The sequence below is a fragment of the Corapipo altera genome, unplaced genomic scaffold (genome assembly GCF_003945725.1).
Source record: "Corapipo altera isolate COAL_440 unplaced genomic scaffold, ASM394572v1 70, whole genome shotgun sequence".
In the NCBI taxonomy this organism is placed as follows: Eukaryota; Metazoa; Chordata; class Aves; order Passeriformes; family Pipridae; genus Corapipo; species Corapipo altera.
Window position 1 is genome coordinate 7,238,383 of NW_020884911.1, and position 15,352 is coordinate 7,253,734.

Sequence of the window (15,352 nt, forward strand, 5' to 3'; positions counted from 1 at the left end):
ATTAAAAAGTCATTCTTCTTTAACTCTCATGTTACTTTTAAACTCTGAATTTTCTCATTTTTCAAAGAGTATGTGTGACTTTTGATCCTTTGTACCAGAAATCTCTGTCACAAATGAGAAAAATCAAAGAAGAGAATGTGGCACGGTTTTGCAGCCAGTGTGGCTGCACCTGACTTGATTTTGCAGGGAGTAATGAAAGAAAAAACTGTCCTACTTTTACTTTTTGAAGTTTAAACAAAGTAACTTAAGCCTCAACTTCTCAAGATGTACTAAGACTCCCAGAGTCTAAAGAAATTGCAGAAATTGCAGTATTCTTAACCAGGAACTAAGTATTTAGGGATTTGACAACAAGGTAGGAAAAAAAAAAGCTGAACTTCTATATTTTTACTTGTATTTTGGCTGAAATAAACCACCTTTTCTATAGACTTTCGTAAGAGAGCATTAGTCAAAGGTAAAAAGTTAACAATGAATAAAGGCCACTTTACAAATTCTGAAAAAATCAAATGGAAATCAAAGATAAGTCATTTGAACATACACTATCCACTAAAAAATAAACTAACAAAATCACTTATAAAAATACCTATTTTCAGCTGATACAGCTCAAACTATTTAAAGCTGAATGAGGAAAGCTCTAAACTTCTTCTCCTTAAAAAAAAAAAAGTAACATAGTCCTTCACCACCTGCTCCCCCAAAATGTATGCTATAGGTAAGTGGTGCCCTCAGAGGACAGAAAAATTAAAGTCAGTATTTTTCATTATCAACTAATCAAGGACAGGGAATATCCAGGGGATTATTTTCTGGATAGTCAGTTTGTCACCTACTTTTCCTCTTCCATTTCTAATATTTTCTCTTTACTTTTTCCATCTCTTCATGTTCTTTCCCCACTTTCCAGCTTCCCAACTTGTCTCTATTTTAATGTTATGCTTCCCCCCATTCCTGCATGACCTACCTAATTCTTTATCTTACTCCACTGGGCCATTTGCCATCCTTCCTCCCTGCTATCTGCCAGAAGGGGAAAGGGATTTGATATTCTCAGAAGCAGCACATCCAAGGAACCAAGGATCAGCCAAAGCTCTGAGGTGGACCCATGTCAGCCTTCTAATGGAGCGAGCTCCCTGGAGAAGGCTGAACAGCTTTTAAGTAGCAACAAAAGTCACAATTTATTATAACAAACAAATAATTAACCTCCTAAACCAAGGAAAACTCAAGTGACCAGGAAAAAGAACAGGAAAAAGGATGTAAACAAAGTTTCTCCCACGTTCAGGATCCCTGCAGAGGGGTGCCTGATAGCAGCCTAACATGGTCTTTGAGGGAAGTAGACTCTGCTCCCAAGGTCTTTGCAGTGTTTCTGAGACCTGAGGAGCTGCTCAAGGCTCATCCCTGCTGTCTCTCAGCTCCTCCATCAGAGCTGCAGGCTTACAGCTTTCTGTAGTCTATCCTTGCTGCTACAACAGGCACCAGTGCCCAGATCTCACTCAAACACAGGGGAACGAGCATCTCCCTCCTTCCTTGTGGGAATCTACTCTGACAAAATCCTACATAAACTGGTCAGCAAATGCAAGGGAGACCACATTGCAGTGATGTACTGGAGTTTTTGTTGTTGTTTTTTTTTTGTTTTGTTTTTTTTTTTAATGTTTCTTTTCCCCCCTTGGTATTTCCTGAACACAAAATACACTACAACTTGGTTTCCAGTCCCTTTATGGCATAGCCCTTTCTCTAAGAGAAAACTGTTTTGCCCCATGTACATAAGAATACTCTTTCTTCCTGCTATCCATCCTTTTTGCTCTGTGTCGAAGGGTTACTTGACCACAGAACTGGTTTAACCTTTGCATTTCTGCCTGGCAGGGACAACTCCTGGTTGGCATACTGCTTTTTGTCTGGCCCCTTGTGTCAGCAGACCAGTGAGCCAGGTCTACTTTATCCCCTCCAGAACACATCCCACTGAGGCCAGAGTGCACTGGAGACCTTTCTAGGGTTAACCTGCCAGGCAAGCAATTCTGCCACTTCTCCACTGTACACAGACTGGCTACAATTCCTTGCTTTTTCCTACTTATCTCTTTGGAACATCACCCATATATAAATAGGTACCTTCTCCATATAATTCCCCTGCAATACAGGCGCTAAGACATGCCAAGAAGAACTTACATCTCCTCCCATAAATAAATATATGCAGTTCTGTTGTGAGTCCCCTCAAAGTCAGGATGCTGTGACTAACCTCCACACACCATCATCTCTGTATTCACCAATAAATGAGCATCTTCTCAGGATGCACAAGCGCTCACAGCTCTGCTGTCTCTATTTTTGGGTAATTCTCTTTGAACTTTTAAGATTTTTTATCAGTTCTCTTCCTCAGACAGGCATAATTGTTTCTCCAAAGAACACCTCAACTCTGAAAAGGGACAAAAAACACAAAAGAAGAAATTCACCTCTGAACCACCCTGAAAACTCCCTCTGATGATGCAAAATGACCAAATAGGATTAGACACCAGAGATTTCTCATTGTCTTTGAATGGTTTGAGAGTTCTCATATCCAAGTTCCTCCTTTAAACCAGCAAGATTAAGTCTGACCTAGACTTAACCTGCATTTTTGGAGCTATGGTGAGATGTGGAAGCCAGGGTTTATTGTGTCATTTTAAGTCCATTTAGTCTGTCTCCTGCTACTGAGAAAAACCAAATTAACTTCAGCCAAAAAAGTTACCTTGCATTACAGGAGTGTTTTTCTTTTCCTTAAAGCAAATTCTAGGCTACTCAGAATAATACAATAACAAAATAGAGCCATAAACAATGGTCAATATAATATTTGACAAATTACTTCATTGTTTTTTCCATTATAAGCAGTACAATAGCATTTAAATACAGAATAACTATAAAAATGAGCCATAGGATGTAACAAAATTCATGCAAACCTTGCACATTTCTATAAAATTATGCAGTTTGGGGATTTTCATCTCTTTTATAAAACTCAGAAACTAATATAGCCAAGGTATCTTTCTACATATAAATTGCTACCCGCAAAGCTCCAGGATTATCAGCCAAGGAAGGAGAGACATAAACTGGCCCAAATGGCAAAGAAAATATTTTAAGTTTCCTATTCAGGCTGTAGAAAGGCAGAATAAGATGGTGCAGAACCAGCATAGACCAATCAAAAGATTGGTCAGAGGTAAACCAGTCAAAACCAAATAAAAATAATTAAATATGAGTTGTAGATGTGTTTGGAAAAAAAATATGAAAAAATTTTAACATAGCGTGCCTTTGCAATGTTGATTTTGCTCTCTTGTTCATCTATCCCTTGCCCCAAGACAGAACTCTCTTGTGGAAAAATATCCGTATCATATGGCAGATCATGGTTTAAGACAAAGGTATGTCCTGACCTAGAGAGTCTATGGACAAGTTTAACACATGCTCTCTACACTTTTAGGTCATGATTTTGCCAACTAAACCTTATTTTTTTCATGCGGTCTCAGGTTATGATGCTTGGATAGTTCTTTAAAGAAATGGTAACAACTGCTGGGTTTGCAAGGTCGTGCCTTCAAAGCTCAACACATTAATCAATCTTCATCAAGGTGTGACTCAAACTCCACTTCTCAAAAAGAAGGTAAAAAAAGTGATTTTCTGGAGCTCTCTTCAGGGTTTATTTTCCTTTCAAAAATGATTTGAGATTTGATTAATTATCTTCCTGCTGGGATTTCCAGCAAGGTCAAGGCAGTCCCTGTAACAGCACAAGTGGGCCAGGTATCAACCACTACCTTCGCTGTGGCTGCCTTGCCCCATGGTGGCTAGGGGGCCACTTTGACTGAAGTTGAAAAGTCACAATATCATTTGACTTAAGCAACAGAAACACTTCAGAGAAGAGGATTCACCACAGCAGTTTTAACAGCTCTTCCCAAAATGATTTGCTTGTTGCACATGAGCTCATCTCAGTGACATCTGACAGCGTTTATGAAACATCCCCGTCTCGTGTGGCCGACTGACGCCATAAATTTCAGTCACCCATGCCTTTGAGAAATGCTAATAATGAAAACTCATCAAGGAGCAGCAATAATTTCTACTGTTGACTAGACGGATGCCTTTCTGACTACTCAAAATTAATGGCACATCTCAGGGTCTTAAAGAACAGCTGTCACAGAAAAATATACCTGCAAACAAACATGCAGCATGCCTCTAAGTGTGATTTGTTATGAGATATAAAGTGGTCACTCTCACAACAAACTGGACTGATTACAAGAAGTTAGGCAGCCTTCTGCGTCATTTAAAATGATAAAACCAGAGAAAAGGCAGTGCAAGTACACAAATGGGAGGCTTAAAAAGAACTGCTTAGTTCCCCCTCCAACAGTAATTTATAGTCACATAGGTTATATATAAATTTTCACTTATGTCTAGTCTTACAGACTTTAGAATTAGCTGCTTTATTACAGAATTAAAAACTATCTGTGAGCTTTATACAAATCTGGTATTTTCTTTCTACTATTACTGTTGTCAGTAGGTAAAGCTTAAAATGACAGATAACTAATTAAATGTAATAAACTTCAAAGATGTATTTTCAGGAGCTTGCTTGGCAAAGGATTTTGAATGTTTAGGGCAAAAAAAGCAACTATGGAGACAGAAATATCACTGTTACTATCAGTTCCAGGAGCAATACCCTGCTCTTGAGGTCTTGAGTACTGCTCTTGAGGTCCCAGAGTCAGGGTGGTGGGTGAGAATAGGTATTTTTTTCAATAAAATCCAATTTTTCCATAAAATGTCTTGATCGAGCACTTGAAGATAAATGCTTCAAAAGCAAGACCTTTGTATATACCACATACATAGGGAAAGCTTGAAGACACACTCCAAGAAAATTCCATGGTATTGAAGTCAACCTCATTACTTAGGGCAGGAGAGAGAACAGGGATGTGTTTAACTGTTGCAAGTATTAGGGTTTGGATTACACATCAGTAATTTCACAATTCCCATCTATCAGATGCCTTCTAGAAGGCTATAATGTTTGTCCCCAACAAGCACTACTTCACTGAGTCTGTGTATAAGTGATGCTGCTCCACGTACATAAGTTTCAGTAACCCAGGAAAGCAGGGGAAAGCTAAAAGACCATATTAATTTTTTATTATTTTTTTACAGCATCTTTACAATGAGTTATAGCACATAAGAGCCTTCAGGTACAATCAAAATGGAAATTATGGTACTCTACCTGTGTAAATAAAACCCTGCGAAATAGTAATTTGCAATTGCTTTTCAATACTGGTACTAACAAAAAACTGAACTTAAAAGTAAATGTATCCCTATTTATTCCCTAATTTAAAAATAAAAATAAATTCAGAGTTAGATTTGAACATACAGTGAGTAATTTAAGGATTCAAAAAACTGCTAAAGCTCTGCTGCAATTTTTCCCATAAAGCACATAACAAGACTAGGACATGCAGTGTTCAGAAGCAGTTTGAAAGAAATTCAAAGTATTTCATGGAAAATACAGAGTGTACACTCAAACAGCCTCAGAGAACCTGCACTGCTGACAGCATTGCACAGCACAAATCATTAAAGTATCATTAATACCCAGCAGTACCTAGAGCTAAGTAGGAGAGAAAATATAATAAATTCAATAGATAAGAAATTGTCCAAACAAAACTCTGTACCTTTAATTCTTTTTATTATTCACAGCATTTTAACCATTTATAGACAATCATGAATTAATTGAATATTTTAACAAAATGTCCCATGAGAAGTGTGCTTTTTCATCTCACTCACACCAGCATTCCCATATTGAATTTTGTTTTTCAGACATGGCCAGAGAGTTTGCCCTCCAAAACTATTATTCCTGGCTTTGGTTCTGAAATATGTCCTACAGTAAACTAGACAACATACTCTGCTTTCAGTCTTCTCTTGACATCTTCAATTCTATACCTGCAGTTCAATATTTTTGCTGAGAGTCACTGCTTCTTTATGTTTATTTTCATATTAAACCATGAGATATTGTATTTTATTGATTTTTGTCATGCAGGGATGTCTAATAAATTTTGTGGCTTGAGCTTTCTTGCTTTAGGCTCTTTAGAGGGATAGACAATTCTCTCTTGTAAAATGGAGCCTTCTGTATGTTGTGTGTTCCAGAGAGAGATGGTAGAAGACCTTCCCACATTTTTTTTTAATATATTTACAGCAGTCAAAAAAACATCCTGAGAGCCTTATAAGAAGATCGTATTGTGTCTGAAATATCATTAGCTGGAACATGATACACCAATATTTATAAAAGACCCTTAGACAAAAAGTATCTCTTGTAGATTGTAACAAAGCTAACCATAGGGTTAAGTTTTAGAATCAAAGAATGTGTTGGGTTGGAAGGGACTTAATCTAGCAGCATATTCCTGACCAATACAGTAAGAACAAGCTGTTCTTCACAAAACCCTTGGAAGACAGCGAGTGCCTATAACAGCTAATGATTAATGGAACATGTGTCAAAGTCCTCTGAAGGAAGGCAATCATTAAAAAAAAAACCAGTAAAAGCTCCAGTCCTCCCCTTTGGTTTTGCACTGAGCAGGAAGAAAACAGAGATACAGAGTTGCAGCCTAAGGCATTCCCCAAGATGACAGACAGTCAGGAGGAGCTAAGAAACGACTGAGCATACCTAAACCTCCAGCTACTTTGTCTAGGAATTGTTCTTCTCAGAGGTATTTTCCTCTCTCACAGATAGAGGTTATCCATCTGAAACTGTTTTACTGATAAAACAACATGAATATTTTGATATCATGCAAATTCACTAGATAATTGAGCACAGCCTTGAAAATCAGATTATCCAATAATCAAAGCAATTATTCTGTCAAATGATTTGTAAATAATGAGAAGGAGGACTTACTCCTCTCCAAATGCTTCTTTTTTTCAATTTCTATGTCACTAATACACAAGACTTTTGGACAGCACAAGCAATGAAACCTGGCATTTGATGGTTAACCTGCCTGCTGGTTAATCTTGTCTCATTCTAAATCTATCAGAAGACCTATAAAGCTACTGGTGTTCTCCCAGAGAATCATTTGGAAACTCACAGGTTTAATTAGCTGCTCAGGACAGACCAAAAGAGACCAGGTCCCATCAACAATCAAAATCCAGGGAGGAGGAAAGGAAAGGAGAGATAGAGAGAAGTTGTATTTCTGCCGAATTGCCTGTACCAAGTCAAGAAAACTTTGCTGCACAAATCTAGCACCCAAAGCAACAACAATCACAAATTAATCCCAAAGCCAGGATTTCCCAAGGCTCTTACACGTTCAGATTCAGTTTTGCGACAAGAAATTCACACACTGAATTTATTTTCCCACTAGAAATAGATTTGGAATTGCGTATTGTGCTGGAAGCAAACATGCTGGGGTAGTTTCCTGTGTCTCAGATGCTCCAGTCCTGGTTAGCAACTACAAATTCAAGGGAGCACATGGAATACACACATTTTCCTGTTATCAAACTTGCACTGAACTACGTGACATGGTTAGCAGTGATGTTTTCCACTTTACTTATGGGGACAAATTCTCCTCTTCAGCTGTAGACTGAACAAAATCCTAGAATTCCTTTTAAAAATTTCAGCAGTCTCATGCTGCAGAAAGAAAGGCCAGATGAAGCATTTAAGCATCTACCACTTAAACCCCATCTGTGGCAAACTAGAGCGGATATGGAAGCTCTACATATACAAACCTGCAGGCTTTAGGAATGCTCTGAACATAATATAATTAGGAACAGGAGCTAGAAACATGTATGTGACAAAATATGCTTCCTGTGTATGCATTTCCTGGCTGTTATAGGTGACAAGAATATGAATGTTAAAATTAACTATACCATAATTACTGTAATTTGTACTAAATAAAGCTGAAGGCTATAATCACATGCTTGTATAATGGTATCATAAGGTTTATACAGAGAGAGGTGTTCTCAAACTTAGTATATTTTTCTTTCAATATGTATGGAAAGATACATTACCTAGCTAGCAAAGTCCCAGGCTAGAAAGTAAAAATTAAGATTAGTTTAGGATTTGTATTTCAAAAACTATTTTCTAAACACTTTTCTATATACTTATAAGTCTGCCAGAGGTACTTTAATACATATCATGGTATTGGCTATTTACAAGCACATCAATGTTGCAAATAATTTTCATTTTCATTTGTGCCCTAATATACAGTTTCCAGGGAAAAAAAAAAGACTTTCAGACTGTTTATACGCTCTTGGTGTTTGTCCTATGGCTGGCATATTAAACTTGTGACTCCTACTATGTTTTTCCACTGTATAAAAACAAAACTACAGTATAAAGGCTTATTTGGAAAAAAAAAAGTCCAAAGTTGCTAGTTCATATCCAGATACCCAGAAACACCATTCCAGTTAGTCAGAACACATCAACTTTATTTTTTCACTGGATCAAATTTTCAAACAAAGAAACAAATCTTAAAGTATTGTTGTAGACAGTATAAGGGTCATAGGATTTCAAGAAATAATCTGAACTGAGAATCCATATACAAACAAACCTAAACTTTCTAAAATAACGAGATAGTCTCTGTAGCAAGGTTTGTACCATCATTTTCATTACTACATGGTACACTCCACTCTCTCCAGTGCATGTAACTCATGATTTTAAATTGCTTCTTGGTCACAAGGGTTTCTAAACATCAGTGTCCACAAGAAATGAATTTGTGGACAGATTGCAGCTTCAGTCACCACAGGACTTTGGCATAAGCACTGCAGGTTTCAGAACAAAATAATTTAAAATATCATCTTACAAACATTTAGTTACTTACAGCTATAGTCCTTTATGCTACTTACAATTAAACACTAGAATGTCCAGAACTTTGCATTCAACATGAGCATACTACCTAAATCTTACATACTAATTAAATATACAGTTACTAATTCCAGCAAATGAGAAAATCCAGTGGTAAAATCAGCAGAGCTTCAGGCTAGCTCTGATGCAACAAGCTTCTGACTTCTGCTGCCAAATTAGCTCTAAGCTCCAGGAGCTCACTAGTCATATGGCAACTGGCTTGCCAGCCCTGCAAGCCAAGTACCTCAGTGTTATTGCTTCCTCATCCTTTTTCCTTTCAAAATATTCCCAGGGGATTAACATAAATTTTACATTTAATGAAACTCTACAGCTGCAGAGTTACAAACCAGAATGGGAGCAGTCAGACAGCCACAATCCCAATCCCAGCCCAAACACTGCCCCAAGTGCTCTGCACGAGTCTGCTCTTTACTGCTCTGCTCCTGGTCTAATTTGTTTGTATTTTGACTTGGGAGGGAGAACTCTGCATCTCTGGTAAGACTTTAAAAAATAATTTAATAATTACACAAATATACATAAATTGCCTAATTATCCTTGAGACTATTGGGGGGGGGGGGGGAGAGATTAAATATCCCCAACTGTCACCAATTTTCTTGAAATTTAGTCAAAAGTTGTATTTCTCTGCCAGTCATCCTGGAGAGAATGTCTTCCAGAATCCAGAATTCACCTCAAATTCATCCCCTCATCATTATCTGAGCCAGCACTTTGTGTTGAAGATTTCTTCCACTTATTACATATCAGGAGCACCGGATGTATGGATCATTTAACAAGGACATTGAAATCCTTCTCTGGTAGTCACCCAAAAGAAGAGTATGGAGGCAAAAGGAAAGGACGGTGAGATCAGTCAGTGGTGGTTCCACAAATAGTTCTTGCCTTTTCATCATTACAGATGAATTACTTCTAAACAATGAGTAGTAATAAAAAAGAATCTAGAAAAAAACCCAAACTTAAGAAAGGATTAAAAAATCGGTGTCTTCTCTATTGTAATAGCAAACATACACATTATGTATAATGGTATTATAAGGTTTATACACAGAGAGGTGGTTGTGGGCAGTATGGATAGATGAAACAGGAATTGGCTTCACTGAGATACCGAACATTTCTTGTCTTTTTTTACTGAGATGAAAAAATTCTTCAAATAAAAAATGGACAGACTACTTTTGAGTTTTGAAAAATCTAAAATATTTAAAAATATTTCAGAATATTTTTAAAATAAACTTGCAACAAATATTTTGATTTCAATATATTTTCAAAAACATTCATTTACTATTTCTGAAAAACCTGAGACATATTTTCTGCTCTTTTAGTTTCATGCAATTCTTACAGGCGTGCAAAGCAAAGAGTAGCCTGTTAACTCCTCCAGCTGACAAAAGCCTCAAGTTCATTTTAACAGAATGATCCTCTGTCAAACAGAGAGAACCCTGATAGGCAGAGGATATTCTCTTCAGAAATGAAAATATGTATATATAAAATATATATATAAGAATATATAACTCTCATGGTCTTTTCTCCATAACACTACACACAAAAAAAAAAAGAAAACTGGACAGTATTTTTTCCTAACAGTTATAAAATACAGTATCTACTGTCTAATAGTTAATGTACTTGAAAAACCCTGTCACCCAAGCAACAGCCTCTAATCCTGTCCACTGAGAGTCACGATATTTGTGTGTTCCTGCAATACATCCTGTACTCTCTTTTCCCTGGTGGGAATACTAGGTGGGGACAGAGGCAGATCACAAGGTAACTTCAGCTTGACTGCTCAGGCTTCCACAGACATTCCTGCTGTTTCAGATATGGATATTATACATGCATTCAGTTATGTAAGATGACAAAAACCAGACCAGCGGAAGCAGAAGTTGGCTTGGTTACAAGCCAAAATTCTTTAAAAATTATAAACAGTCCTTTTGTGCCTTAGACTGCAAAAGACACAAACATCTACCTTCATACAGACCTTCATACCTCAAATACAGATACACAAATTATTACGTTCTGTTAAATAAGCTAAAAGTCAATAGCTTTGGCACTCCTGCAGAATTCTACACACATATGTTCTTATCTCCATGAATTAATCTATAAATGCCTTTTAGCTTCTCCTTCGCAGCTCTCCAGGGATTTTCTAATATTTTAAGTAACATAATAAAAATGCCTCAACAGTAGGTGCTTTCCTTAACACTATGTAGAGATTTTTAAGCACATGGAAAGAGATTTCAAGAAGACTGACAGGAAACTCCATAAGCAGAGCCTACAGTGAAAGCCTCACAACACCTGGCTTAGACACCCAGATACAAGTGGGAATTAAGGGCTCCCACATGAAGGAGGAACTTCATAAACCTTGGATTTTGGTAGGGAAAGACAAATAGGAACTGTTACTCTGCTCTTCTTTGAAAGAAGAAAGAGATAAGAAAGTGTTAGGAAAGTGAGTTTTCCCTCACATCAGGATGAGGACCAGGAAGGGAAGGTTTTCTGCAGAAACCAACTCTGGTAGTATTTCAAAACCATTAAGAAAAACCGTAAGAAAAGAGGGAAGAAGGAGGGAAAAATAGGAGAATTTTAGTGTGGAAGTTCTTACTTCTCTATTATAAAGAGCCCATTTTCTCCCATTTCTAAGTGAAAACAAACAAGAAGTATATTCATTAGAGAGACAATTGCAACTGAAAGCCAAGTATTTTCTTAATTAAAATTCCAAAAATACTAGAATGGTCATTAACAATCTAGCAGTGCAAGAAAGCTGAAGCTGGGCAAATGACAATTGTGCAGACCTAAAAGAACCCAAGGCACTGTTAAATGCTTGATACTTATCTGCTACTGGTACAATCTCATCCTTCTGCAGCTTTTACAGACTTTAAAAATTTGCATATGACACATTTTAGTTAGATATGCAGTTGTCAGCAGCCACTTAATTACATTAGAAGAAATGCACAGGTATATAATATGTATGGGCTGTTGTAAGACTGGAAGATAGTTTCTGCTTTTGAAAGAGATACTTTTTTTTTTTTTAAAACTTCCTAACAGATCAGTTTGCCAATACATCCCTTTGGGAATTCAGTGGCAGCAACATGAAATGCAAGATCAGCAAATTATTAAAATACTGATGTAGTAACTCAGAGCTGAGCAACTAATGAGCTGTAAAGTTCACTTCTAAAAGCAGGACACTCATACATTAAACACATCCACAGTATTTTCGCTGTTCATTATAAATATTAATTTAGAGTGGGAAGGTGAACTGTGCAAAATAAAACTCAACTCTGATGGATTCTGATAACATCCTTTTATGCACTGAGTTTCTTTGGAATAATACACAGTAAGCAAAGACACAACTCTGCCGAGTTGGGTATTAAAATAAATTTCAGCATCATGATGAATCGGAAATTAGGTCAATGACAGATGAGCAGAAGTGGACAGATGAATTTCAACTTACAAATTGAACAAAAACAAATTGAACTCCTACTTATATGGCAAAACTAATCCAAAATTACCATAAATTAAGGCTATTTTAAATAAAGATAAAATATGGAAAGCCATTGATCATTCACATATGTAACACTGATAATGAAATTCCTTCAAAGAAAATAAATGCCAGACCTTTACTGCAGGACACATGCTCTTCCCCTCTGATAAACAAGGACAGAGTAGTTTGGAGAAATGCTGATGAGGAGAAGAAACACACTGCATATTATCTAGTCTTCTTCTGCCCACAAACCTTCCATTCCCTTGTGGTGCCCTATGTCTCAAAGTAGGAAAGAACACAACACAATAGCCTGTATCATGCAAAAAGAGAAGACATCATCAGTGCTGCAAGCATCTCCAGAACAGGTACTTAAGTGACAGTACCTGTCTAAAAGCAGTAACTGACACGATCAGATGCTTATCTTGGTTTTCCTGATTTTTAATATGCTTGGTACTGAGCAAAGATAAGACACTTGAACCTCTGATAATTTATGGAAGGTTGCTGTGAAGTGGAGGCTCAGTCAAGGCTGGAAAAAGATATTATTGGTAATCTTGTAAGACTTGGTATTTGCCCCGACTTACAGAAATTGTTGAGAAGGAAACAGATAGCTTAATAAAACATACTATAATGTGCTTCCTACATTGAAATTAGACACTGACTCATTGGCATAAGTAAACCAATAATTCCTTTAACCTCAGGAAGTTTACCTAAGACACAGACTTATGGCAACATAGAAGTGTCAATAAGGAACAAACTGGTACATTAAACTAGTGAATGTACTGACCTTGTAAGCAAAAAAGACAAACAGAGAGAAAAGGCTAAAAAAAAAAAAGGGCAGCAAAAGAAAATTGCCTCTATAAGATAATTGCTCTCTATAAAGTGAGTGGTAGAGAGAATGGAATATATAGATAAAATCCACAGGAAAAATATTAACTATGAACTATTAATGACAACAAAACCAACTTCAGTTGGGAAGACTCTAAGATGAAGAGGACTATGTACCTGTGCTTTAGGCTGAGATTATTTTCTCAGTTGTAAACTCTTGGATGAAGGACTTCATTTTGACCTAATAATACCACTCATGTTCTCATGGTTCTTCAAAGCAAACAAATAAACACTAAAAAAAACCCCAAACACTCCCTCCTGTAACACACCAAAAAACCCCAAATTGTCCTGTCAATCACAAATGTTTGGTTCAAAAAGGTGACATTTATATACTGCAGAACACAGGACATTTTAATAGTTGCTTTAAGAACATCAGATTCCTCCTGAATCCAATTACTACACACAAGAAAGAAGTTGATCTCCCTCTGACACAACTGTAAAAGCCAAATTCAATTGTTCCTCAATGTATTGTCAGGACTGATAACAGACTCTGAAGAAGACCACTCAAACACACTTTCCTAAATGGGGAAAATCAGTCTGCAGAGGGATTCAGATGGCTTTTTCCATGTTAACTGGATGACTGCCTGGCTGTTTTTTCAGGAGTTAGATGCAATTAGGATATTTCCATTGACAGACTATAACTCTAACATCCAAGAGGAAATGGCAATTCATTCCAATAAAAAATATGACACTGATGTTCACAAGTAATATTTTTAAAAGCATTTGTGGAAAGAGAATATTTCAATTTCCCATTCAAAACTCAATTTTACCTTAAAAAATTCCTTCTGTCAATCAAAAAAGATGACCTAATTTTCTTTTTCTTTTCTCTGTCTCTCTTTTTTCTTTCTTAGACAAAAAAAATAAAAAATTCCTTAGATATTTGGTGCTTAGATATTCCTTACATATTTCCATTTCTGGTTTTCATACTGTTTCGGAAAGGGAATAATCTTAAGTCTCAGACTCAACATTGTTTCATACTCAACTCGTTTTTAGCTTAAAGCATATGTTAATGAAGGCCAAGAAAGCATTTGCACACTATTGCATGTCGCTCTTTCTTAAACATATTCATGTTTTTTAATATCCTGCCTACGAATATATGGCCCAAGCTCCTTTACTTGTGCTAACTCTCAAATCAGGATCACTTTCATTGCTTGAATGACTTATTTCTTCTAATATCCAAGGGAACAAGTAGAAAGGAAGCAAAACGTTAATAATTAAAAGTCAGACGTGGAAACTGAGAACTGTAATTCTACAAATGCTCTCTCCAATGAACTAAAGCTCCGTCAGGCACAGCTCCTCATCCTGAATGCCCTGAGTCTCCAAGGTGGTCAGAAAGATCAATTTTTCATTTTGCAGAAACCTGGAAGCCACTATTACAAAAGCGTATCTGTGGAGCAACGCTCTTCTTTTAAATGAGAAGTTGTCAAGATGACATGATGTGACTGCGAGTACCTTGCAATGAACAAAACAGGAACCTCCAGGGAACGGCGCTAGTCAGCAGTAAAGGGAATTAATGGCCAGAGGCAACACTCGGAGTCACAGTTTCACTGCAACATCCATCCTGTATTGAGTTGTCTTGGAGCTTTAAACTGCTGAAGGGCTTGTCAGTCTTACTGGAAGTGTATGTCTGAGAGGAATCACAGAACTACAGAGTTCTGGGTAGGAAGGGACCACTAAAGGGCATCCGGTCCAAGCCCCCTGCAGTGATCAGGGACATCTTCAACTTGATCAGGTTGCTCAGAGTCCAATGCAGCCTGATCCTGAATGCTTCCAGGTATGGGGCATCCACCACCTCTCTGGGCAACTTGTGCCAGTGTTTCACCATCTAACTGTAAAAAAAATTCTTCCTTGTATCTATTCTGAATCTACTTTCTTCAGTTTAAAACCATTACCCCTTGTCCTATCGCAACAGCCCTGCTGCAAAGTCTGTCCCCACCTTTTATTAGGAGCCCCATTCAAGTACTCAAAATCTGTTATAAGGTCTCCCCAGAGCCTTCTCTTATTCAGGCTGAAAATATCCCAATTCTCTCAGCCTGTCTCTATAGCAGAGGTGCTCCATCCCTCTCATCTTTGTGGCCCTTCTTTGGACCCGCTCCAACGGGTTCATGTCCTTCCTGTGCTGGGGATCCCAGAGCTGGATGCAGGACTCCAGATGGGGTCTCACCAGAGCGGAGGGGCAGAATCCCCTCCCTCACCCCACTGCCCACACTGCTTTGGATGCA

At 37.4% G+C, this 15,352-nt stretch overlaps 1 protein-coding gene across 8 annotated transcripts in view; it reads right to left on the reverse strand.

The window, feature by feature from the left end:
• KIF16B (kinesin family member 16B) overlaps positions 1-15,352 on the reverse strand; it is a 143,157-nt gene that overhangs the window by 21,543 nt on the left and 106,262 nt on the right. The window contains exon 26 of one of the 8 annotated variants that reach the window (XM_027653826.1): positions 2,290-2,389. The exons of the other annotated variants lie outside the window; for them this stretch is intronic. Coding sequence (XP_027509627.1) covers positions 2,384-2,389 — 6 coding nt within the window. The 3' untranslated portion in view covers positions 2,290-2,383. Of the gene's footprint in view, positions 1-2,289; positions 2,390-15,352 lie in introns of those variants that run through there. 8 annotated transcript variants of the gene reach the window in all.